This window comes from Anneissia japonica, unplaced genomic scaffold (genome assembly GCF_011630105.1).
Source record: "Anneissia japonica isolate Jap-2015-1 unplaced genomic scaffold, ASM1163010v1 scaffold41793_len627382_cov181, whole genome shotgun sequence".
Lineage (NCBI taxonomy): Eukaryota > Metazoa > Echinodermata > Crinoidea > Comatulida > Comatulidae > Anneissia > Anneissia japonica.
Genome location: NW_022750669.1, coordinates 478507 through 502132, shown reverse-complemented (window position 1 = coordinate 502132; position 23626 = coordinate 478507). Strand labels below are relative to the sequence as shown.

General features: G+C 33.5%; 1 protein-coding gene across 1 annotated transcript; it reads right to left on the bottom strand.

Annotated features, from left to right (window-relative positions):
* Window positions 1-240: 240 nt before the first annotated feature.
* LOC117121463 (rab-like protein 6) lies at window positions 241-21393 on the bottom strand. The gene is made up of 15 exons (XM_033266677.1): window positions 21230-21393; window positions 19635-19811; window positions 18991-19125; window positions 17166-17192; window positions 14009-14204; window positions 12640-12780; window positions 12079-12184; window positions 10929-11032; window positions 10382-10473; window positions 9632-9892; window positions 9193-9357; window positions 8453-8811; window positions 7291-7417; window positions 6201-6394; window positions 241-5353 (listed from the first exon to the last, which is right to left on the bottom strand). The coding sequence occupies exons 2-15, from the start codon at window positions 19762-19764 to the stop codon at window positions 5117-5119; spliced, it is 2274 nt and encodes a 757-aa protein (XP_033122568.1). The 5' UTR covers window positions 19765-19811; window positions 21230-21393; the 3' UTR covers window positions 241-5116.
* Window positions 21394-23626: the final 2233 nt, after the last annotated feature.

The window sequence follows — 23626 nt, the reverse complement described above, 5'->3', positions numbered from 1 at the left end:
CCTATGCAATCTATGTTTTTTTCTCCACATGGTCGGGGGGGGGGGGTGTGGGCTCTCTCTGAAAGGGCCCTTACACTACTGGTGCCACCCCAGCGTGGTATCATGACATGGAACTATTTAAATGATTACGTTTTTTTCAACCAATTTCCAACATGCAAAAAAAAAAAAAAAAAAAATCCTGCAAGCACATAATAATACTACAGTTTTGTAGTTTTATTCCAATTAAGACAAACACATAAAAACATGTTATGTTTAATTTATTTCATTTATATACCAGATACGAAATAAGGAATTATAAACATCAGACACAAAAATTATATTAATATGTTGACAAGAGGCTTCAATATCTGTTTTTTTTCCATTTATTTAATACATGACATTTTCATGAATATTATTGTATCCTCTTAACCTTTTGACAATTATAACTATACATTATCTTATACACATTATTTACATATTTTAACTACCGGCTTTGCATGACCTAAAACACGTTCCTGCTCTTTGAATAAAATAAGTAGATATACGCCGTTAAAAATCACTGCCAATCATTAACAGTTTATTACACACAACCACCAATGATGCCATTTACTGGTTGGCTACTGGCAACAGACTGGTATGGGATAAAGAAAAGGATTGTTGGGTAATGAAGGATGAACAAAATTATGATAATCTTGAATGCAGCATGGTCTTCAAAACAAATTGTCTCTGTGGACAAAAGGTGGGTAGATATGCAAAAAGGTAGGAAGGATGGACAGACAGGTAGAAAAGTGAGGAAAGTGTAAATTAAGTGGTGGATCCAAATGGCAAGTGGAATGTACCCCATCTAGTGGCATATCTAGGAGTCTTCAAATTGGTATTGAGGGGGGGGGAGGGACACTAGCTCGAAAATTAAGGTAATTTTAGGTGATTTTTAACAACTTGAGTAATTTTGGGGAAGCAAATGGGAGGAGGGGGACGAGTGTTTTTTGGAGAAGCGTGCACATCCTCCTCACCCCCTAAATACGCCCCTGGTCCCATTCCTCTCTCAGTTTTCAAAACTTGTGGAACTCTCACAAACTGCAACAATTTAATCCACAAAAATAAAGAGATTCTCAGGAATTACAGACAGATTAGCAATTGAATATATACTTTACACAAGCAATCAATCACCTCAATTGGATTAGTAGTAGACATTATCAATAATTGACTACATACTTAATCCCAAGTAATCACATAAATCCCCAAGTCATCACATTAACCCTAAATTAATCTGTTTGGATTACCATTCAACTTGCGGATTATCTAATACTGTATTTTGTACATTCATGTATGAATTGAACTGGATAACCAGGTTAATCTGGACAGATTATTAACGGATTACATACTTAATCTAAATAACCACATTATTTTCTTAAGCAATTTAAATATTTAATTTTTTAAAAAGTTTTATTAGTTGAACACATATATATTTAAGCTAAAAAAATTAACCAAGATACTGTTAGCAACTAAGGCTTGGTGCAGACTACATCAGCGGCATGATTTGATGAGATAGCTGCACGACACCAGTGGCAGATCCAGGAATTCAAAATAGAGGGGGCTTCTTCAATCCGCCACTGGACGCAATGATAACCTACTTGGACTGGCATCGGGCAAGTGCTCACTTAGTACTGACACTAGATTGATGCTGTATGTGCCATGTATAATGAGAGCATTTCCTATATTAAAGCTAACAAAAAATCAATATGTTTTGAACAGTAGTATTGTTACCATAACCTAATTTACCACACACAAATTTAATTTGATTAAAACATTAGTATATTTCTTTAAAAAAAAAAAAATATAAATAATAATAATAATACGCTAGAAAATAAGACTAAAATGCTGTGTAAGAAGGGAAGGGTTAGTGATAACCCTGTTCGCAGACAGGGGCTAGAGGTTAGTGGTATCATTGGTTTACAATTAGGGGTACAGTAATTAAATGCTTACTACAACATGAGACAGATGCTTCTAGTAAACAGGTCATTGAATTGATATATTATGCACAAGAGCTAGGAATAAGCAAATAGTGAATAATCATTTTTAGAGATTATAAACTGTTTTAAAAAAGTTTTATTAGCTGAACAATGTAGTTATGTTGGTTTACTTGTAAACGTAACCCTGTTATTAAAGCATGGCAATGAAAACTACTTACAGATTGCCATTAATCAAGCAAACTCGCAAAATATGAATTACAGTATATACTGTACTATTATCAATGTAAATAACAGCTTTTATAATTTTGGTCCATACTTTAAAGTCAGTGGTGGCGCCAGCGGAGGGTCGGAGGGGAAATTTCCCAGTGTGACAGGCCTGCAACCTTTGTTGTTCAGTTCAGTTGTACGACCAAAAATATTAATTTACATATCCAAGTAACAATCTTTCAATTGCGAATACCTAATATTGTGGTCTAAGAGCAAAATTTTAGGCGATACTATTAGCCAAAACTCTCCTTATGAACCCTACCAGAGATTTTTAGTCCAGGACCCTGACCGAGGCTCTAGTCAGCCCCTTGGTCTGGGACCTCTCTCTCTAGATACCTTGTAACTTGTCAGACCCGTCGGCAAAAATTCTGGGCCACCACTGGACCCAACGGCCAGGTACCCTTGACCGACAAAGCAAAAATATTTCTCTTATCAATTCTTTGGGCATAACATGTTCCAAATTGTAAATCTCAGAAGAGTTTACATTGGCCAAACACTAGGTGTGCACCCCATTAATGTTTCTGTTGCCTCAGACATTGCTGGCCTCCTCCTGATGAGATCAGATCTCCTCTGTTAAAACCCTCCATCCTCCATGAATTTATGTCATAGATTAACCTAAAGTTCAACAGCTAGATAGCAACAAACTTAATACTGTAGTTCAACATACAGGGCATTAATCTAGCGCTACAATGATACAAGTTTGTGTACTGTATATTTTAACTCTATCCTAGGAAACCTCCTATGGTGTGGCACCATCGCACTCAGCTACTTTACAAGTACAACTATGTCACAAAATGGAGACAAAACACAGGCACAATGACCAGCTTACCTCATCATCACTGAAATAATTCCATAGTTATTAGGTGGGAAGAAAGATAATATTTGATTATGAATAAATAAAATATATGTTCAGTTACACTTATTTTGATAAACACTGAGACTTTGAGCTTTTTAGAAGTACCAAAGTGACTGAGTGAACAAAATTACACAAATAAATAAATATAATTAATAATACTGTAGTACACCCCAGGTATAGGCCCACCCTATGCAGTACAAGCCTTTCCCAGACCAAAAGCACTAGGATAAAAGTTGAATAAGAGGAATGCCAAGGACATCCAGCTCAGTTACTGCTTAGGCTGATATTGAGTATTTAACAGCTTAAGTCCTACACAATTACATGATTAATACGCCACTGAAATGGACATGAAGTACTGTATACACAGCAGTGATGGATCCAGGAATATGAAAAAGAGGGGGCCTGAGCAGGGAATTTTGTCATTTAGAGGGTCCAGACTACATCATAGCCCTACCATGTTTGGGGCTGAGGTACGTAATATAATCTCCCTGTAGATAGCCATAAATGAATTTGAATGTGATTTCCTATTTTTGTACCGGCCAGCTAGGGCCCTCCATCACATTCAATCAGTCTCTGGTGTATTAATGAAATGTATTTAAAGTACGGTATTGTCACAGCACGCTTATTTAATTTGTAATAATTTTATTTTACAAGGGGCCGGAGGCCTGGAGTTTGATGAATAAATTCCCTGTATGGGGAGCATGAACAATCAGTCTCTGCACACAATAGCCCAAAGCCAGTTTGTCATACTGCATAGCACACATTTTCCCCCTAGTTTTTTTTTTTTTTTCATTATTTTCAGTTAGTATTAACCATATTTGAGACTTATTTAGAAGAGGATACTCCAAATTTGTGCAAAGGTGTCCTGGTGTATAAGCCAACCCCTCCCCCTAATTGATGGCCAACTATGGTAACAACCCGGGACCTATTATATGATAGTAATAATAATCTATCACAGCTTATTATTACTAACATTTATTTAGTATATGGTAGCTGGAAAATGCATAAAATATAATATTTCCTGTAAAAAACGACAAAGGAAAGGAGCTTTCAAAATTCAATTATTGCATCATTTTCATTGCAACAATCTTATTGAGTTTTAAACAATCAAAGGAATATAATTATGTATATATGAACATATACACATTTATAATTAGGCATTTAATGATATCCTATCCCCAACAAATATTACATTATTTAATGTAACAATATAAGTTAATATTATTGAAATAAAAAGTTAAATATATAATTTCATATGGAAATGCATACAACACAGGTGTCAATAAAATGAATAAATATATAAATATAAATAGCATTCTCCCAATAGAAAAAAATTAATTCTGACAATTTTTTGCGAAGCGTATTTATGGCAATTGAGATGAATAGCACTGAGAAGAGAGATTTGAGGAGTAATTGCATTTAGGCTGAAAATTATCAATGTTTATTTAAGCTTAATATCAGCATTTAAGGTTTAAAATAAAGGATTAAATAAATCAATGATTGAAGTTCAATTGTATGTTAAAAGTTTTTTCTCCTTTCAACTGTTTGTTTTACTGTATTTATTTTTTAAAATTTTATTTTCTTTATTTCTTTCCCCAACCAACAGCAAACACAAAGTTCGCCACTTACAGGAGGGTTTACAAAATATATACCATGGTATACAGCAAGGTTGGTATGTTTCATCGCGATTTAGGTCTAGAAACATTTTTAAGTGTATATTGTTCAATATCGGCTAAAAGAATTACAATATAATAAATTATCATGTTTAAAGTGGAATTACGTAAAGTGCAGTTCAACTGTTTTGCATTTGTGCGACAGACTGACTGCATCTGAAATTTCCATAAATTCATTTAAAAGATCTGTGTACCTGAAAGATCTTGTTGATTGCGACATTCAATAAATTTATATCAAATTTTGGACAATCTTAGTTTCCAAATTGGAGTTTTTCCAATGCCTCCTTATCATTCATATACACCTCAGTATATCAATAACATCACAAACATATAAATTAAATATATACTATGATTTTAGATGGATGTATTTAAAATGCTTCATAGTTGCCGTCTCCTGTCCCCTCCAGGAATGCCTCAAAAGCATCCATATCAGGGTCTTCTGTAACTTCAACCTTTTTAGATTTCTTTTTCTTTTTCTTCTCACCAGTATTAGCATTTTCTGATTTATCTTTGCTTTTTCTTCTCTCTGGATCAGTGTCTTTCTTGCTTTCTCTGTCTCTATCTTTGCTTTTCTTGTGTTTGTGCTTTTTAGTTTTACCATCATTCTAAGTAACAAAATAATAATTTATAAAAATATGATAGCATTAGTATACATTAACCTTGTTTACATTAAACCTATTATACACTGACCTAGTATACATTAACCTATAGAAAAACTAAATTTTACTAGTATTTTTTCATAACACAATTGTCAATATGAGGACATGCCATCCCAAAACCAGCATAGTGTTGCTATGTTAAAGAGTTTGGCAGTATTGTATACTTTAGTACATAGAAGTGTGGCAATGCAAGTGCTCAATAAACAAGGGGGATGTCCAAGCAGCGTTCTATGGTAAAGAAGTAAATTTGGCAAGGCAGTTGTGAAGTCAAACAAAGGGATGGCAAGGCAGTTGAAGGTAAAGGTAGAGAGAATATAGTAACCCATAACTCCGAGTATCATTGTGCTGAATTGCGTATGGGCGTGGTTCGTGACTACCTAGCCAATTATTATAATAAATGTAACTTCATATTCACAAAATGACGGTGGCTGAAATGAACTATAGCATTGAAGTAACCCCCTACTCATCCAAAAGATGCAATGGCACACAAGCCAGATGTGTACACTGGACTTATCTGAGAAGACTTGGTTCTACCAACAGAAACCCTGAACAAGGGCTTGAATCAACGCCGACGTTCAAGCTGTAGTTCGCTGGGCCATGCCTTACCGCTCGGCTACTCAACTCGTAATGAAAGGGTCTGGAAATGCAATTGTAATCTAAAGAAGTTGTGGCAAGACAGTTTTAGTGTAAAGATGTCAGGAAATTCAGTTTATGGTAAATGTGTCTGGCAAGGTAGAAGTAGGGTAAAAAGGGGAGGTTCTGGCAATGTACTATATTATAAACAATTTATTACCTCTTCAGATGATTTCTCTTTCCTTCTATCTCGATCTTTGCTTTTGTGCTTTTTCTTCTTTGTTGATGAGTTAGTGCTGGTGGTATCTGCGTCGCTATGGCTACTGTCAATAACATCATTCTCCAATTCCAGCTTGGATTCTTTCACGCTGACTAAAATGTCAAATTCATCACTTACTCTTCTGTGTAGTTTTTCTAAAGAATGAGGCGATGGTGAAATGAAGAAGGGAGATGGACAATGAGTAATGAATTTGATAATAGAAATGCTGTGATATGGTCGTATGTTTTTAATGATCACATAAATGTATGTATTTACACTAAATGTATACTGTCTGTCATAAAATCTGGAAAACTAAAAAAATTCAACTAAAGCTGTGTACACACTAGAACATTTATGTGACAAGTAACTGTGATATGTCCCTATTTGGTTGTGATATGACATCATTAATCATGCATATGGGCCATTTATATAAAATTTGATTGTGTGGATAGAGGTTAAAACACTGAATTTCACATTTAAAGAGAATGCAAAAAGTAATTAATAATGACAAGTTAAGTAAGACAAAAGCCCTGTAGCTTCATAGGACAAGGGGCCCAGTACAGACACTGTCACTGCTAGAACATCAAGGTTCCATGGTAAAAGTTCAGGGGGTAAAGCCTCCTGTTTGCCTGAGCAATTTCGTTATTTTAGGCTCGAAGCATTAACATTCAATTTCAGAGACAAATTTTGCATCCAAAATCATTATCAATACAAAGCTTTATAACGAATATAGAGGCAGTTTAATTTTCCAAGTTTTTAAAAAAAAGATATTATTGTCTCTTTAAAATAATCTTTAAAATAATATTAAACACTTTTTGGTTCACTAGGTTTAGAGAATAGGTTTAGATTACTGTAGCTAGCTCGTTATATTTTGGTGACCAGTATTTTTGGGGGCCTATAGGTTGGGGGCTACTGTGGACTGCTGCATGAGAGCGCTTATGCGTTACAGGCCTGACCACCAGTGAGGTTAAAATAGTTTCATTTCACAATATCATCAATAAGCGATTTACAGCTTTAATACTTTTTGCTGTATTGTCTTTCAACTACTTACTAGTTTTATTATTCTTTGAGCCAACACTTTCTAGGAAGTCAAGATCATCCAGATCGAGGTTTATGACTGGAGGTGGTGACTGCATTGGTTCTTGATCAGTGCTGGATGTTCGACTCTTCTGAGCAGCCTACAATGTTAGGAATGCAAGACAATGTCAATATTATTGAGTTAGATAAGCTGCCAAGTGTTGGTAAAAGGGAAGAGGCAGCGATAATGCCTTAGAGGTTAGAGATTCAAAGTAACATCATACCTGTCAACATTCGAAAATCAAAAATAGGGACACTATTCATTGGTGCCACACCCCCACCCCAAACAATTTGTAAGATGGTAATTATATATCCTAATTCCTGTTGCTTTAAATAAAAAACAAGTGTTACAGTACTTAATTTTAAATGTACTGTTTATTTACCTCACAACCAACACAAATATTTAAGTTACATTTTAATCAGTAGGCCTACAGACTTCACCATGAAGGGCACGGTATGTTGCATGTTTTGCTGATCTCATCATTATTTAGACGAATGACAATTAATATCTCTGTTCAACCTTGCCAGCTTGTGTGTCATTAAAGCACTTAAAGTTTTGTTGTCAGGCTAGCTCGATGCTTGGTCTTGTTTTTTTTTCAAGAATAGAGAAAACTCTCTCACAGTCACTATTGCTATAAAATATTATCGTAGTTCCCTGGGTATAATCCCACCCCCGACTTTACGCCCAACTTCGCGTACAAAAATTTCCCCGGGTAAAGTCCCAGGGTATAAATTGGGTGAGTAGGCCTAGGCCGGAAAATTTAACAAATGCTCACAAAAATAAGGAATTGTCTCCGAATTCTGCTGACTTAAAACTCTTCCAATTGCTTATAACAGACATTGGTCGCCGTACAGTTGAATACAAAGCCCATCCTTGTAAATTTTTTTTGTTTACTGTCGCTAAAAGTAAACAGCTCGCTAACTAAGGCTAAAAATAGACAACACCGTGGTCTGACTACAGACTAATATTCCCTTCATTACACTGGCAAGTAGTGGATACTTCTTACAATGTATTTTTTTTTTTTTAATTCTAAAAATAGGGACATCGCAATTTTTTGGTGTTTTTGACATCGGAAATCGGGACAATCCCGATTAAATCGGGACGATTGGCAGGTCTGTAACATGGAGAAGCATACCTGTTCTACATCACTGTCATCCTCATCATCGCTACTCTCCACAGGTGGAGGCAGGCTCTCCTGCTTTGGCATTCTTGGCTTCTTGCTGCCAATGTCCGCCGCTGGTTTAGTAGAAGAAAATTTCTTTACCTCTGTTTTGAAGTCACTGATGTCAATATCAACATCTTCAGAAATTACAGGTTGCTCATCCTCTGAGCTTGACAGATCGATGTCTTTACTGGTGAAGGTGGTTTTCGGAGGTGTTTCTGTGTCTGATGCACTGTCATTAGTAGCCAAGCCGGTGGGTGAAGACTGGGTGATGGCATTTGATGCTGAGGGAAAGTTTGCTTCATCATCTGAGTCCAGATCCTCTTGGAAGCCTGTCTCTTATACACATCTAGATGTGTATAAGAGACAGAAATGTATACTGTCTGTCATAAAATCTGGAAAACTAAAAAAATTCAACTAAAGCTGTGTACACACTAGAACATTTATGTGACAAGTAACTGTGATATGTCCCTATTCTCCTAGCCCATTTATTCTCTCTTGACATGCCACTAACCTTTCTTTTTGTACTTTATAGTTTTGTCTTATAATTTTTGTACGAGGCTGTGTTGAATGTTTTTTTAGAAGTGGATGTGAATTTATAAACAATAAATAAATAAATAAATAAACAAATAAATAAATAAATAAGAAGCTATAGTTTAATTTATATGTCATTATTATCCCCTTGAAAATATCAATATTAACCCACCTATCACTGTTGTACATTTCTTGTTTTATTGTAGTTTTCTTCACTTTCTTTGATGTCTTCTCCACATCCTTCCAGAAGTCATTATGAGCACCACCATCTGGAATGAAGTCATCCACATCATGGACTGTGTCTTTTGTAGGTGTGGGTACATCTAGTGGAGAGTTGTCTGTAGCTGTAAGGATAAAGAACTTTTTAAAAAAATTGGAGAAATGGTGAATCTAGTGGGATATTTATTGCTGAATAATCTCGTCTGTTGATATAGTGACAAAGAAGCCCATATTATATAGTCATAATGTGCCTATATACAGTCAGGATATGATGTCATAATCACCATATTAAGGCATGTTGCATGTTTTTTTCAAATAAAATTTGTCAGTCTGGAAATGGCTTTATCCAAATTGGGCTTTACACTGTTGGATGCAGTAGACAATCTTTCCAGACCTCACCTGATACCTCTATTGATTCTTTTGAAGACTTCTTACTACTGAAGAATTTCCCAAAACGAGAAGTTATAGAAGCTTGAGCAACTGCAGCAGGGGGTGGTGATGGGGTTGATAATTCCGGAAGGGGTGATTCATTCCTCTGTGAATTCCTTCGCTGGCTACTAGGTGACGTTGAGGGGGTAGTTCTTTGAGGAGTGCTGGCAGGGGAAGATTGATTTGGAGTACTGATAGGAGTTGTGCTTTGGGAACTTGTAGTACAATGATCTAAAAATTAGAACATATTAGAAAAATGTTATAATAGATTTTTTTTTAATTAGGCTGTATTGTTGAATTTCAGGACACTAGTGGTTAATTTTTTAAATTTTCTTTATTTATGTTCGGCAGGTGCTATATTACAGATATGCACGCTACGTACAACCTTTAAATTTACTGCATACTTGTAAGTTCTACTTTTAATAGAAGAATTTGTAAGTTCCCATTTATATCACCTTTGAACATGAGAATTAATGCATCATACCATAGTCTTTAAGGGGCATGGCAAAATGTGTTAAAACCTAATATATTGGTCTTACATGTTGAAATGGTTACAGCTTCTTCTAGAGCACTACCATTAAATCTAAATTAGCATGGTATTTGCTCTTAATATGTGGTTGTCGTTTGTAATAAAACCATCATCTTGAAAATACCGTCTACCTCATAATTAAGTTTTACAGTCTTAGGTCCACTCATTGTTATTCCATGGAGAATTCTTACCTACAGTAATCTGGGGTGTTCCATTTGTTAGTTTTTCAGGAGTTCTTCTATTTTGCCGCTGCTTTCTTCTCATCTCTAATGTTTCTAAATATCTATATTGAGGAAATGAGAGAAAAAGTAATTCAAAATTGTTTGCTATTATCAAAGTTTCAGAGAATAATCCTAAAGATAATACAACCACCTAAATCTAACTTTAATTGTTATATTTTTACAAAAATAATTGCATACTTTTTTTACATTGTAATACTGTAATTTACTAGATTTTACCTGAATAAAGAATCAAGAAAATCATATCCATGCAAAAAAATAACAAACAAATGATACGTTTCCTTATATTCTTATGTGCCTTTAATACCCTTAACTTTATTCTAATAAAATGTTACTATAGTATTAAAAACAGATATTCAATATGTTTCTACATTGCAACAGTGACAGATTAGTCATTTACTATTTTCCTGTTGAAAGTATATCTTATAAATACTACTGCAAAAAACAATATCAACCATTTATAATACAGCATTAAAAATACATAATTCTATTCACTTACAAATTATAATTTTGGTCCTCAGATTCCAATCGCATATTTAATTCTTCTAAGGTCGCATCTGCTTCTAATTGGTTGGTTTGCAGTTGCCGTAGTAATGTTTCACGCTGAGTAGAAATGTTACAATTGTTATTTTGTAATTCAAATTTGATTTTGAGTAAACAAACCAACTCATTTGAATATGATACAAATAGCGCACTCTAAATCTCATTTTAAAGATAAGCATGCAACTCAGGACAAAAAACGCTTCTTGCAGCAAGTGGGTTCTGTTGCAGACAAAATATTTTAGGCTACAGTAATTAACTTTAAGGCCATAGTTTGGGGGGTTTTTTCGGTCTCGTGTTTGGCATCTATAAAAACTAAATCCACTGTATATTCTCAAGTATAAGACAACTCCTGAGTTTGAGATGATTTTTGTATGTCAGACGTATAAAGACAACCACCGCTTCACCCTAAGAATTCCTACTTTTTGCTTCTCTTTATGGTTTTGATACTGCATCTACCTGGCTAAAAACGGAGCCAAACGCAGGGCCAATCTTCCAAATAATACTATTTTTAAATGTTCATCAAAAATCTTATTTCCCTGCATTTAAATGTGCTGTCATTCATACTAACAGTTAGTAGGTTATACATGCAGCTTCACTTCAGTAGTAAATTTGCGTGTTGGTTACACAGACAATCCGCACATATCCCAAGCATGACTTAAAAATAGAAAATGTGTATATGTTGCATGTACAGTATATGACAACCCCTTGTTTTTTATAATAACAATTAGTAGGCTATAGCATCACTTCAGTAGTAAATTTGCATGTTTGTTACAGACAATCCACACATAAGACAAACATGATTTAAAAATAGAAAATGTGCATATGTTTATATGACGACCCCTTGTTTTTCAATCATAATTTGTTATTTGTTTGTGTCTTGTCTTATACCTGAGGATATACGGTAACATCGGATACATACGGTAACCATCACAGCAATTATGTGCACAATTTTTTAGTTTATTTCAAATGTGAACTAGCATACATACACAACTTCTTTATTGTTAACAATACATTTTTAATTACTACTTAGGAACAAAATTGAAAACATGTCACTTGAAAAATCGTATCGTAAATAACAACGATCTTCAAAAGATACTTTCCCCTACCTGCAGCTGTAAGAAGGGAACGTTGAAAAATGTGTGAAGGTATTTAAGACCGAACCCGTTCTTCATGGAAGACTCTGCATAACGTACATGTGCTGATCCAGGAGGCCTGAAAAAATTAATTTACAGAAATTAAAAACAACCACTGTGTATTATGACAGGGTTTGCCTTGTTTTTCAATCTAATTTAAATATAATTTTGGATTTAACATGTTACCTATGTATTCATTTGTATTTTTAAAATATAGAATTTAATTTTAAGAAAAACTCTAATTAATGTACATAGGCCTAGTTGTTTCTATGCCTTGTTGTAATTGTATATTTATTCTGTTTTAATTTGATATTCATTTCCTTTTAAGTACAATGATATTTTTAGTCGATTTGATATGTTTCATATTTTTATATTTTATTTTATAAATTTTATATACCTGTATTTTCTTAAGTTTTGTGTGGGTTGAACTTTCTTTGTGGGAATGTATACTCTGTTTAAAGGAATGAACCAATAAATCTTATCTTATCTTCACTGTATTTTATATCTAATATTTAAAACTTTCAGCCAAATCACCTTTCAAATTCCTCTACAAAGGTGCTTATGTGCTCTTCTAGGACTGTTCGGTGCTCTGCCATGTCTCGGAAGTTGGCCAGGACAACCACTGGGATATGATTTGGAATTTTGGGAAGCTCACGTTCAATGTAATTGAAAGTCCTGTCAGATAAAAAGTAAACAGTGTAAATGAAACAAGCAAATTATTAAAAACCTACAAAATATAAAAAACACATGATTTCAAAATGGTGACACACACAACAATAATGAATAAATTATCTATTTAATGACAATTAAAAAAAATGAAACAAACAAGGTAATAGTACAAAGCTCTTTCCAAATCAAATTTTTCGTTGATAAAAAATTATAATGTGCCTATACATGGTCATGAACTGTTGTCTCCACGGCCATATTTAGGCATGTCATATGACTTTGTTAAATAAAATTTGACAATGTGGACAGGGCATTAATATTATTAATAAAGTCTTGTTCGAGGAAAACAATGGAAAGCAGTGTTTGATACTAGATTGTAATCTTGTTAAAGATGATTTTAAAAAGTACAAAAAATCTTTAAAAATAAAATGTTGAACTACAGTAAAGGCATGTAAAGAACACAGATCATAGCATTGTAGAAACTAGCTCAATGACATGAAAAATGCCAGAAGATTAGGAGTATTAATAGGTTCAGGAATATACGAAAGGAAACGCAAGATTCTACAATGAATCAAGACCATAACTAAAGGGCCAGGACAATTGGCCAAAAATTGGATGAAAGTGCACAGAAGTCAAAAGCATTATTGAGACAAAGAAGAGAGCACAAAAGAGGAACCTGGGGCATAGGGGCTAGAAAAAAGGTCTACTGCAGAAAAAAAAAAATGCTGAAGAGCCTATGTGGGCCCGGACAATAGGAAAATTAGCAGAAAGAGACAAACCGCAGAAAATGCACAAAATTACTGCTATCACTTTTGTTTGCATGTATCCAGAGGTCCCCTGTTGGAAGGAATGCCTTCCGGGAGATCTGGTTAATGAGCTTTCTTAACATATTTAATTTTATTTTGTTGGCATGGTTTCACCCATAGGCACTGACTTCCGTGAGACAATTGAAAGGTAGTAAAAACATGCAAATATTATGAATTTGCAAAGATTATTTTCCGGGAGATTATTGCTTGCTCGCGGGAGGCCGTGCTGATTTCTGGAAGACTCCCCCACCTTCTGGGAGACCTCTGATGTACTGTATGTGTATGTAGTGTTACAGTTATGTGCTACAATCATTTTCTTGTGTGTAAATTCTGCATTATACATCAATTATTATAAGTGTATAAACTTTAATTACCATATCACTATAAAACGGAATACTTAAAAGTAAAGAGTGAAATTGTATTGTTCCTACCAATGCTTTGTGATGTCCATGAGCATCACCACTCCATTCGTTCCTTTGTAGACATCAAGAAACTCCGCGTCCAGGCAAGGCTCATCAACTGGTTCTTCTACCTCCTCGTTCGATATCTTTAGCGCATCGTTAGTTTTCTTGCTTCGTCCCTTGTCGACAACATCCCACACCTCCACCTTCACGACATCATCCGTGGCTAGATAAAAAACATCAATATTCGTTTTATTTCATCTTTTATACTTCATCTTCAAATGTTAACGATATTAAAAGAATATTATGAATAAAAGAAAGGTATTGAAAATGGCATATTAAAAGAAATTAATAGAAGATAAAGTATAGTTTATACTTTTATAACCATGCAGGTATATGATACATAAAAAATAAATGAATAAGAACATGGGGTCAGAAAATTACAGTAACTTTACTTTTCTCTAGAATTTCACACACAAGAACCATTTTTACTCAAGGAACCATTCTCTCAAAAACCATAACCACAATTTTTAACTGAAAATGCTCATATAAAACCAAGAAGATGTGAATCACTTACAAAGTTTCAAAGAATAGAAAAAAAAAGTTCCGAATTGATTTCTAAAAAAAAAACAAGTTCAAGTCTCATGTTACAGTAGTTTAAATGTAAATTGGTCCTTAAAACCAGTGTGCCAAAATGTAATGCTAAATTTTGTATGAATGTGTCACTCTTATAGTAAAACCCAGCTTTTGATGTGCTAGGCACAATATAGTTAAATTTTAAAAATATTGTACAGTATGATGACCACAAAGTGTATAATTTTTTTTAAATTGTTAGAAAAATTGTAAAGTAACTTAATAATTTAATAAAATTTAGACAAAACTATCAAATGAAGGTTAGTATTGTTAATTCAAATGAGAAAGGGTGTTATTAACTATAGAAAAGAAGCTCACAGTTTATAATTCAAATGTGGTGACCACATAAAGGTTTGGCATACAACATACACACATTATCAAAACAGATGCTATTAAACCAAAATCACCTTAAGAATGTTACCAATTTCAAAACAAAAAGGTGTGAGAAAGAGAAGACATATTGGACTCAAGTCTTAACTCATGTAGGATTGGTGAACAATTCAGTATAGTGACGGATTTTAGGCAAGCTCTATAATTTTAATAGGAAGTATTTAAAAATAGGTGACAAGATCAGTAGAAAAATACAGAGCCCCCTCCTTTGGGACATCCCTATAAGGAGACTTAGCCACAAACAAATGAAAGTATATCTTATATTTACTGCAAGATATAGTTTCATTTGTTTGTGGAATAACACTATAGCCAACACCTATACAGGATACACCTCTAGAAGACACCTTTCCTGGTCCTGAAGGTGTCCAGGTGTCCCCTTAATATGGGTTCTACTGTGATTGAAGTCCATTTTTGAGGTTGGGTGTGAATATTATAAGAAAAATCGTATTCAGAAATTGTGAAAATACTCTTGAGTTTTTTAATGGCCTTCTAAGTCTGGATGACCATGGAGATTGTTTTACAATTTTTTATAATAGGAACAATGGTTAAAATATTATATTGTAGGGCCTACTATGTAGTGAAAATGAAGTAGAAAGATTGTCTAAATGTTAAATACTTTGGCTTGCACAATACTAAGTATGATGTATAGTAATTATGTTGTAACAAAATTATTGCACTGACAGTGAATCTCATGACAGTGAATAATTGAATTCATAAAATGTTTAGAGAGAAAATTTGCTGGTAATAAATGATATAGTTTAAATGGTTGTTACATGCCATTCACAAAATCATTATACTGACTAATGTTGTTATACTATGGAGTGTAACATTCAGAAAGAGAATTTGCTGGCATTGAATACTGTTGGTCTACATCGGCAAATGTGAATTAATAGAAATTATGATCAGGTTATTTGTTTAATGGCTGTGCCGAACAAAACAATACAACATATAGCAACACCTCTAATGCAACATTTCATATTTGTTTTTTAGGCAGTGCACAATTTGGTATTAAGAGGTTGAGCTGTTGCAGCGAGTTATATTAAACTGCAGGTGTAGTATCTGACAGGGCCAGGGTTTTGTTCTACAGTGGCGTAATGTGTAACCAATAGCTGATGGCCGCAGTGCATAGTGAGTGTTGTACAGTTAGACTGTGAGAGAACTCTGACTGTGTTATTTCTTTGCTGATAATCATGTTGTGAATAATGAGATTGTTAATTACTGTACTACTTTAATCAATAAAATTAATACTATAAAAACCTAGGCCTAAAGTTATAATTGGTATGTGCTTGAAATTGAATACAATAACCAAGTTATACAGTAGGGATCCTCATCTTGACAAGGTATGGTATTTATGCTCAGTTGGTCAGAGTCGAGACAACTAGGATGAAACCGTTGGTTCGTCGTTTACAGTAGTATGTTTAATATTGCACATCACAGATCTTTGGTGTAATTACTAATGTGATCATGATCATCAAACTACATACTGGGTAAAATAAATCAGAAAGGATTTTTGTGTATTGTATATAATTTTGTAAAAACAAATTCAACCTGTGCTGAGTTTATAATATAAAATGTATAATTAAAAAAAAAAAAAAAACAGTAGAAAAGTGAAAATAAATAATTGAAATCATAAGACAATAATGGAAAACCAGTACAAGAAAATGGAAAGCATTGAAGAGAGTGGACTTTTTGAAATGTCATCAATGGTTTACAGCAGTCTAACACATCTTCATACCACTTTTCTACAAGTTTAAAAAAAAAATAGGTGAAATGCAAGGTACAGTAGGGTCAATTTACACTCACTTTAAACTAAGACACACCCTCAACCACATAGAAACTATGTCAGGCAAAACAATGAAACATCACGCACAAATAATACATCCAACAGCACATGATATATTATAAACAATAACAATAGATCAGCAACCCCAACCACAGTGTTTTCGCTCATACAGTACCTATAGGAAGGTACACAGTACTGTACTTCGATGCTCATATGATTTTGTCATGCACCAATTCCATTAAAAATAATAATAATGTCTGGCTATTCCTGGAAACATTACCATGTTATTAATTATATAGTCACCATTAAACATACACATTACATAAACACATAATATGTAATGACAGGCAGTTAATGTACAGAACGTGGCTGTTACGATACCTTTGAATTCACGTTGACTACCACAAGCTAGTAACAGCGGCGGCATTAAGGAAATTGAGGCAGTATTAATGACTTAACGATGTCTTTCCATGCAACGTTTAGTTGGGTTCAAATGTCAAATACAAACACATTTCAGAGAATTTAAAGCATAAAGTAAATTAATTGTCTCTCCCTATACAGTAGATGTTCCTTTGTAGAAAATGCACATAAAAATTCTACAATTTTTTTTTTTATAATTAGATTATAAAAAGCAATCGAAAATAAAGCTAAGACATTTATGATGGATATGACATTTGACCTCTAAATGCCTGTATAGACAAATACTTGCACATTGGTGCTGGTATTTTGTAAGAACTGTTGACATTAAAAAATATTTGAGCAATAACGTAGACTATCACAATACGCATTAATCATAGGAAGTTACATTACGCAATCTTCTACATATAAAAATTTTAAGCATTTTAGTTTCTTAAAAGATAAAAGATAAAATACTGTATTGTAGGTTGCTACTAGTTTAGATTTGGATTAAGAAGTTAAAGTCCTATTCCCAGCAAAATTTCACTAAAAAAAGAATTTTTTTTAGAAAAAATGCGTACGTATTACCGTACTCTAATTATTATAAACTATGGAAAAATATTGGCATAAATTTTAGTTTTACGCAAAAGGATAAAAAAAATAAAAAGAAATGGAGAGTTTTTCATATTACCATTTTCGCAACAATTTATTTTGTTAACTAGGCAAATTCAGAGGTTGTAGATCGCATCCGCTGGAATGTTGCTTTTGAGTATACTTTATACAGTCAATAAAGTGCGCCCTCTCTAACGAGATTAGTTTTTGTACTGCGCATCTCCTACACTGCATTCAATCGAGGAGGCCTGACTTTTTTTATTTAATTGTTAAAATCTTGGGGAGCTTAATTTTTATAAGAAATTTGAAATAAATCCATCAAAATATTATATTTCACAAGTGTTAATGCTAGCAATAGAAAATATCATGTTCGCCGTTTTTATGTCTGATAAGAGAACATAAATTGAGGTAAGGCTAGGCCTAGACTAGAAGTGTTGATACTCTAATGTTTCCGCGCCTACTACAGTATATTTGTTTGCAGACCTATTGCATAATCAAACATAAAAAATTCATGTTTGATTATGCAATAGGTCTGCAAACAAATATACTGTAGTATATTTGTTTGCAGACCTATTGCATAATCAAACATAAAAAATTCATCTGCGTTTATTTTTTGTGAAGAACACACACACACAAACAAAATGAAATTTCAGTCTTATTTTACATTTTTTTAAATGTTTTGGGATGTCTAAATTCAGTTAAACTAGCAATTTAGTATTATATTTATAAATCTTTACAACATACATAAAAATCAGATTTATCTTAACAACTGAAATTTTGACGGAATGGGGTTTTTAGAGTTGTAACTTAAATTTGTTTTTCTGTTTATACTGTTCAGTAGATATCTACTGTTCTCCCACAAACAGTCATTTATTTTCAGTAATGTACTAATACTACATGTGAATTTAATATTATTACATTGTTTTTCCCCCTTTTTATTTATGAGAATTAAATCATTACAATTTACAATTCTATAGTTACATGCTGATTCAAAGTAATATAAACTTCAGGCTGTTTAAATTTCGAACAAGTGCAGTAGGATGAATTTGAGTTATTCATTACATATAAAATACGCATGACTAACTGCCACCAAACATTTGAATACAGTTAGGAAAATAGAATTAATTATTTGCTATTTTTTTTACTGATGAAAGATAGTAGCCTACCTAGGGCAGGGCTGTTCATCAATTGCTCTTACCTTTATAATTCCATTGAATGCTACAGACTTGAATTTCTTGTGTAGGAATGTACTCTTCTTTGAACTTGTGACCTTGAAGACGATGGAATAGCGTTGTCTTTCCAACATTCCTATCACCTTTAATTATTATTTTCACTGGAAAAATAGGAATTTTATGGATTAAAGTATAAAGACATCTTAAAATGACTACCAGTTGCTTTAAAAGTAGTCTGTGCCAATACAGATGGTTATACTAATATTTAAAAAGGTGACTTTTTCTGTTTTGCTTTTTTAATCAAAGCAATTTCTGATTTCTGAAAAAGTCCTAAAATTTTTGAAATTAACCTGCTCATTTTATTAAATTAACATAAAAATTATCAATTTGAACACGGAAATTATTGTATTTAAAAAATGTTTACGATTAATTAATTTTACAGCAAAAATGATAAACTAATAATGTTCTATTATCATTGCTCAAGTCAATAATTTGTATGTTTGATTTCAAAATCATTTTTTGATTAATCATTTAATTTAATTAATTAATAATTAATTTAATTTAATTTTTTGATTAATTGGCGCTGCAATTAATGTTGTAAATCATTTTTTGGTAACTTTCAAGGAAAAATACATCTTTAAATTATAAAAATTTGCTTTTTTTCTCTTACTATTGTATTGCACACCCTTGGCAAAGCGCCGCTGTAGATTCTGCCCCATAGCTTGAAAGCCGCCAGATGGGGGCTTCCCCTTCCCATCTGTGGGCTCATTGGTAATGATCTTCTTCAGTGCTGAGAACATCTTATCTGCTGAACCAATCAACTCGTTGTCTTACCATTGCAAATTAACTGAAAAAATAAAACAAAAATAACTGACATTAGTTTTTACAAGACTAGGTTTCAATGACGATAGAATGTAACAAAAAGCAGAGCATAAATTTGAAACAGTTTTCCATGTAAAACTTAAAACTAAAATTGGCTTAACTACCCTTTTCCCACCCTACAGTATGTGCGAAATCATAACTGTTTCTTATTTAGCCTTGATGGAGCCTATTTAATCTAATAGGAATACTTGTTGTGACATTGTCATTGTTAACTTCCTATTCGTTTAAAAAAAAATATTATTACTATGAATGGGCTTATTCACAAGAAACACAAAATATATCAAAAATGTTTTCTAAATTTTTTGTATGAAAAGTGGCACAACTGCTCTTTTTCCACCCTGGGCCAGGGGAGAAAAAGCACAATTCGTCGGGGTGAAAAAACAATTATATGTATTTTCTACATATTAGTAGACTCTAAAATTGATTAAATAAGCCTTAAACCCCTAAATTGTCAAATTTTTCAGGGGGTTTCGCACTCTGGACCACTTTCAAAAGCTTTTAATCGAAGCTCGACCACGCCACTTTGCTTTCGTCGGGGAAAATCTGACCCCTTGTCGAGGGATCGGCACCCCTTATTGGGGACTTGAACTCGAACTTGTATGTTATATTGTTATTGTTGTCATTATTGCTGTTGTTGTAATTATTATTATTATTAGGTATTATCATCATACTGTAATTATTATAACTCTTATTATAACTATTATTACTATTGTTATTATTACTATTATTAGGCTACTATTACAACAGTATTATTATTATTCTTATTGATATTATTGTTATTGTTATTCCTTTCACGTTTTTTACTTCTATGACAATTTAGGCCTATTGCCGTTTTGGTCTTGTCGTTTTGACTTATTGCTGTTTTGGTCCATTGTCGTTCTAGGTCAAAAAGTGTTGCGTTTTGGTTTTTGCCGTTTTGATTTATTGCCGTTTTGTCCAGAAACCAAAACAAGTGCCTGTCACAGTGGTGTCACTGTCTGTGTCACAGTCTTTTACTCGGGGTTAGAGTCGCCCTCCATGCTCACATTAAGCCTAGGGCCTAGGCCTATATTTAAGAAAAAGGCCCAGGCCCCAGCTGGGAGTAAGATTGGAATCCTACCTGTAAGTAATTATAGGCTATATAATCAGTACGCTAGTCTAGCCTAGTATCAATGACATGTGCTAACCTAGGCCATACCTACTAGGCCTAGGCCCTACTGCTTAAAATAGCACAACCTCCTCTACTCACCCACAATTATTTACCTTTTGAAAAGTAAGCTTGGATAGGCCCTAGCTAGCCTAGGCTAGGCCTTCCTAGGTGGCCTAGCAATATTCTTTATCAAGGTCACGTATTACACATGCATAGAACATTAAATTATATTTCCTTTTAACATTCATTGATACCTTAAATAAAATGATAGTTCTGCTTCTCGTTAAAGATTAGCGTCCAGGAAATTAAGTGAATGCTGACCATCTAATTTGGTTAAAATTGTCATCGATTTCTCTGAATCTTTATTAACGCACCTCACAGCTAAATTCCGATTCGTTAGCGATTCGTGGCAAGCCACTACGCCTACAAAATCTAGGTTCCGTATATGGTGTAATGATCTACAATTTTATCGATATTCATTATTAAAGTATAAACATATGTGCCATTGATAAATAGGCATAAACATGTATAAGTTATTCTGCTGAAATAAATTTGAAATTCTAAAATAAACATCAATATTTTACGTTTGTCGGATTAATATTTACTGACAAATTATGTTAATGTACTACATTTTTATAAAAATATATGAAGTTGTATAATTGCAAAATCGTATTAAAAATGTAATTTTATGTACTACATTTTTATAAAAATAAATGAAGTTGTATAATTGAAAAATCGTATTAAAAATGTGTCTATTTTTCGTTATTATGGGGGTGGAAAAGTGAGGGGGAAAATTAAAAGGTAGGGGAAAAGTTAAAATTTAGGGGGGAAATATGCTGGGGTGGCCCGAGGTGGGTGTGGTCAGGCGTTGCTCAAAATGTCTCGGGGTGAAAGGTGGTCAAGGAGGTTTTGAAGTCCCAGAAAAAATAACAATAGGGGTTTCAGATGATTATTTAATCGATTTTAGTAGGCAGTTTATTATTAATATGTAGAAAGTGGTTTTCCTTCTTTCTGGGAGGTTAAAAAACCAGGGGATGGAGAAGAAAATTATCTGGGGGTGGGGAATTTCCCCCATCCTCCTGTGTCGCCGCCACTGCAGATCTGAAACTTTCTCACCAATTTATTTATTTATCCATCCATTCATCCATCCATCTATTCTTTCATTCATTCTCCATCCTCCATCTATCTTTCATCCATCCATTTCAATTCTCATCAATCCATCCATCCACTGCATTCATTCATTCATTCTTCCGTTCATTGATTCATTGGTTCAGTCAGTTGGTCGTCCATCCGTTAAGTAATTCATTTATTCATTTTTTCTTTCATTCATTCATTCATTCAGGAAAACAATTACAAAAGAAAAATGAAGCATGATATAAGAATCAACTAGAAATGAAAAGGGAGTTAATGAAAGATTCAACAGCAACATTTAGTACAGGCTAAATGTGACAAAAATCCTATTTAACCTTAAACAAACTCTAATAAAAGGACTGTTTGCATATTCTTGTAGGCCTATATTTGAAAAGTCATAAAAAAATTTTTGCCACTTTTTTATAGTAGCGTTTATAATATATTCAGGGTCAAAGGTCAATTACCTATATGCAGCATGTTATATGTCATAACTCTTCAACGACTTGCTCTAAATGTACAAAAGTAGTTTTTACACCAAGGTTTTTTGGGGCAACAATTATGGGAAATTTTTTACGCCTTTTAGTAACTGCGCTGACCAAATATTCAGGGTCAAAGGTCAGAATAGCCTTTAAATAGCATGTTCCGGTTCATAAATCCTCAACTACTGGATATCAATGCACGAAAATTGTGTCTACACTTAGATTTTGTGGGGTCAACAATTTTTATTGAAACATTTATATGGCCTACTAGTAGTAGCTGCGTTGACTAAATATTTAGGGTCAAAGGTTATTGACCTTTATACAACTATGATGGTCATAACTCCTCAACCAGTTTGCCTACATGGACAAAAATAGTGGCAACATCTACGTTTTTGGAATAATTTTTTTTAAAGTATTTTTGCCAACTTCTGCTGCATTGACTAAATATTCAAGGTCAAAGGTCATTGACCTTTACACAATATATGATGGTCATTACTCTTTAACCACTTGGTCCAGAAGCACAAAAAATATTGTCTATACACAAAACATAAAAATGAGGTGTACTGTATGATTTGGGTGTCAACAGACAATTATATTCTTCAGGCTTACAAATGTATTCTTCACTGATTTTTAGAGCAAAACAACAGCCTCTCAAAACCGGTTTTCTTAAAGTAAATCAGTCCATTAATTAATGACCACTTGTAAGCACCACAGAAATGATGAGAATCCAAGATAAATCTGATACAATTATAGACCAATCAGAGAGCAGCAGCTTGGAAATTATTAGACTGGGCAGCCAAGCATGACATGCTCCGACTTTTTTCTACAAGCTTTTCTTTCTATATGGTAGAGTCAGTAGCTTAAAAGTGACAGCCTGTTGTTAAATTGAGGGAAAATGTTGAAAAATATAAAGCATTTGCAGTATTAGGTAAGTTTCCCATAATAGATGTATTAATTAAATGTAGAAGCCTAGGCCTAGCTAACCTAGTACAATGTCGACCATAACACCAACACACTGGATGGGAAGGGAAGCTTCCACGG

Bases quoted from the DNA above. Each gene is read 5' to 3' on its own strand.
- LOC117121463 (XM_033266677.1), bottom strand. From the start codon at position 19,764: ATGTTCTCAGCACTGAAGAAGATCATTACCAATGAGCCCACAGATGGG. The intron at 17,193-18,990 runs GTAAGAGCAATT...CGCTGTTACTAG, and splicing joins CATTCAATGGAATTATAAAG to CTTGTGGTAGTCAACGTGAA. The intron at 14,205-17,165 runs GTATCGTAACAG...TTTTTTATCTAG, and splicing joins TAGTCAACGTGAATTCAAAG to CCACGGATGATGTCGTGAAG.